This window comes from Oncorhynchus tshawytscha, unplaced genomic scaffold (genome assembly GCF_018296145.1).
Source record: "Oncorhynchus tshawytscha isolate Ot180627B unplaced genomic scaffold, Otsh_v2.0 Un_contig_7912_pilon_pilon, whole genome shotgun sequence".
Classification (NCBI taxonomy): domain Eukaryota; kingdom Metazoa; phylum Chordata; class Actinopteri; order Salmoniformes; family Salmonidae; genus Oncorhynchus; species Oncorhynchus tshawytscha.
Window position 1 is genome coordinate 6,058 of NW_024608802.1, and position 2,938 is coordinate 8,995.

The window sequence follows — 2,938 nt, forward strand, 5'->3', positions numbered from 1 at the left end:
ATGGGGAATATGGTACCACTGAGATATGGGGAATATGGTACCACTGAGATATGGTGTTAATGGGGAATATGGTACCACTGAGATATGGTGTCATGGGCAATATGGTACCACTGAGATATGGGGAATATGGTACCACTGAGATATGGTGTTAATGGGGAATATGGTACCACTGAGATATGGGGAATATGGTACCACTGAGATATGGTGTTAATGGGGAATATGGTACCACTGAGATATGGGGAATATGGTACCACTGAGATATGAATATATAAAATAAAACACTTTTAAAAACATATTAAATCAACAATAGTTCATAAGTGTGTCATTTCTGATGTCATACTGTGTATGTGTTGTGTTGAGAGATTCCTAGACTTGATGCTGAATGTTATGGATGGTCATTGGCCAGTCAGTCTGACTTCCTGACAGTATGTTGTCCTCTCTCCCTCTAGTCTCTATGGATGAGCTGGCCAGTCAGTCTGACTTCCTGACTGTGTGTTGTGCTCTGACACCAGAGACTAAAGACATCTGTAACAAGGACCTGTTCTCCAAAATGAAGAATACCTCCATCTTCATCAACACCAGCAGGTGACCAAGCACACACACACACACACACACACACACACACACACACACACACACACACACACACACACACACACAGTAACACACAATAACACACAGTAACATACGATAACACATGTAACATGGTGATGGCTGTGTGTGTGGTAGAGGAGGGGTGGTAGACAGTAACATGATGATGGCTGTGTGTGGTAGACAGTAACATGATGATGGCTGTGTGTGGTAAAGGAGGGGTGGTAGACAGTAACATGATGATGGCTGTGTGTGGTAGAGGAGGGGTGGTAGACAGTAACATGATGATGGCTGTGTGTGGTAGACAGTAACATGAATGGCTGTGTGTGGTAGAGGAGGGGTGGTAGACAGTAACATGATGATGGCTGTGTGTGGTAGACAGTAACATGATGATGGCTGTGTGTGGTAGACAGTAACATGATGATGGCTGTGTGTGGTAGACAGTAACATGGTGATGGCTGTGTGTGTGGTAGAGGAGGGGTGGTAGACAGTAACATGATGATGGCTGTGTGTGGTAGACAGTAACATGATGATGGCTGTGTGTGGTAGACAGTAACATGATGATGGCTGTGTGTGGTAGACAGTAACATGGTGATGGCTGTGTGTGTGGTAGAGGAGGGGTGGTAGACAGTAACATGATGATGGCTGTGTGTGGTAGACAGTAACATGGTGATGGCTGTGTGTGGTAGAGGAGGGGTGGTAGACAGTAACATAATGATGGCTGTGTGTGGTAGATAGTAACATGATGATGGCTGTGTGTGGTAGACAGTAACATGATGATGGCTGTGTGTGGTAGACAGTAACATAATGATGGCTGTGTGTGGTAGAGGAGGGGTGGTAGACCAGGAGGATCTGTATGAAGCCCTGTCCAGCGGTCAGATAGCGGGAGCTGGACTCGACGTCACCGTCCCTGAACCCCTGCCCACCAGCCACCCGCTCTTCACCCTTAACAACTGTGGTGAGTATAAACACGGGGTGTGATTGGTTCAGATTCTCCACCAAGTTCACCCTATTTCCTGTTTCATTTATTACTGTTGTCAGTCCTGTACTGCCTGTTTAATACTGTTGTCAGTCCTGTACTGCCTGTTTATTACTGTTGTCAGTCCTGTACTGCCTTTTTAATACTGTTGTCAGTCCTGTACTGCCTTTTTAATACTGTTGTCAGTCCTGTACTGCCTGTTTCTTTTATTGCTGTTGTCAGTCCTGTACTGCCTGTTTACTGCTGTTGTCAGTCCTGTACTGCCTGTTTCATTTATTACTGTTATCAGTCCTGTACTGCCTGTTTCATACTGTTGTCAGTCCTGTACTGCCTGTTTATTACTGTTGTCAGTCCTGTACTGCCTGTTTATTACTGTTGTCAGTCCTGTACTGCCTTTTTAATACTGTTGTCAGTCCTGTACTGCCTGTTTCATTTATTACTGTTGTCAGTCTGTACTGCCTGTTTACTGCTGTTGTCAGTCCTGTACTGCCTGTTTATTACTGTTGTCAGTCCTGTACTGCCTGTTTCATGTATTACTGTTGTCAGTCCTGTACTGCCTGTTTATTACTGTTGTCAGTCTGTACTGCCTGTTTACTACTGTTGTCAGTCCTGTACTGCCTGTTTCATACTGTTGTCAGTCCTGTACTGCCTGTTTCATTTAATACTGTTGTCAGTCCTGTACTGCCTGTTTCATTTAATACTGTTGTCAGTCCTGTACTGCCTGTTTACTACTGTTGTCAGTCATGTACTGCCTGTTTATTACTGTTGTCAGTCCTGTACTGCCTGTTTCATGTATTACTGTTGTCAGTCCTGTACTGCCTGTTTCATTTAATACTGTTGTCAGTCCTGTACTGCCTGTTTACTACTGTTGTCAGTCCTGTACTGCCTGTTTAATACTGTTGTCAGTCCTGTACTGCCTGTTTCTTTTATTACTGTTGTCAGTCCTGTACTGCCTGTTTCATTTAATACTGTTGTCAGTCCTGTACTGCCTGTTTCATGTATTACTGTTGTCAGTCCTGTACTGCCTGTTTATTACTGTTGTCAGTCCTGTACTGCCTGTTTACTACTGTTGTCAGTCCTGTACTGCCTGTTTCGTGCTCCTCACTCCCTCCCTCTCTCATCTCTCTCTCCAGTGATCCTCCCTCTCATCTCTCTCTCTCCAGTGATCCTCCCTCCCTCTCATCTCTCTCTCTCCAGTGATCCTCCCTCTCATCTCTCTCTCCAGTGATCCTCCCTCTCATCTCTCTCCCTCTCATCTCTCTCTCTCTCCAGTGATCCTCCCTCTCATCTCTCTCTCTCTCCAGTGATCCTCCCTCTCATCTCTCTCTCTCTCCAGTGATCCTCCCTCTCATCTCTCTCTCTCTCCAG

The 2,938-nt window shown here is 45.2% G+C and overlaps 1 protein-coding gene across 1 annotated transcript; it reads left to right on the top strand.

Annotated features, from left to right (window-relative positions):
- The first annotated feature begins 433 nt into the window (after positions 1 to 433).
- On the top strand, positions 434 to 1,608 carry LOC121843836 (glyoxylate reductase/hydroxypyruvate reductase-like). Its single transcript, XM_042313700.1, has 2 exons — positions 434 to 585; positions 1,419 to 1,608. The coding sequence occupies exons 1-2, from the start codon at positions 455 to 457 to the stop codon at positions 1,570 to 1,572; spliced, it is 285 nt and encodes a 94-aa protein (XP_042169634.1). The 5' UTR covers positions 434 to 454; the 3' UTR covers positions 1,573 to 1,608.
- The last annotated feature ends 1,330 nt before the right edge of the window (positions 1,609 to 2,938 follow it).

Excerpts from the sequence above, each read along its gene's own strand:
- LOC121843836 (XM_042313700.1), top strand. The coding sequence starts at position 455 with ATGGATGAGCTGGCCAGTCAGTCTGACTTCCTGACTGTGTGTTGTGCT. Across the intron at positions 586-1,418 it reads ATCTTCATCAACACCAGCAG|AGGAGGGGTGGTAGACCAGG; the intron begins GTGACCAAGCAC and ends TGTGTGTGGTAG.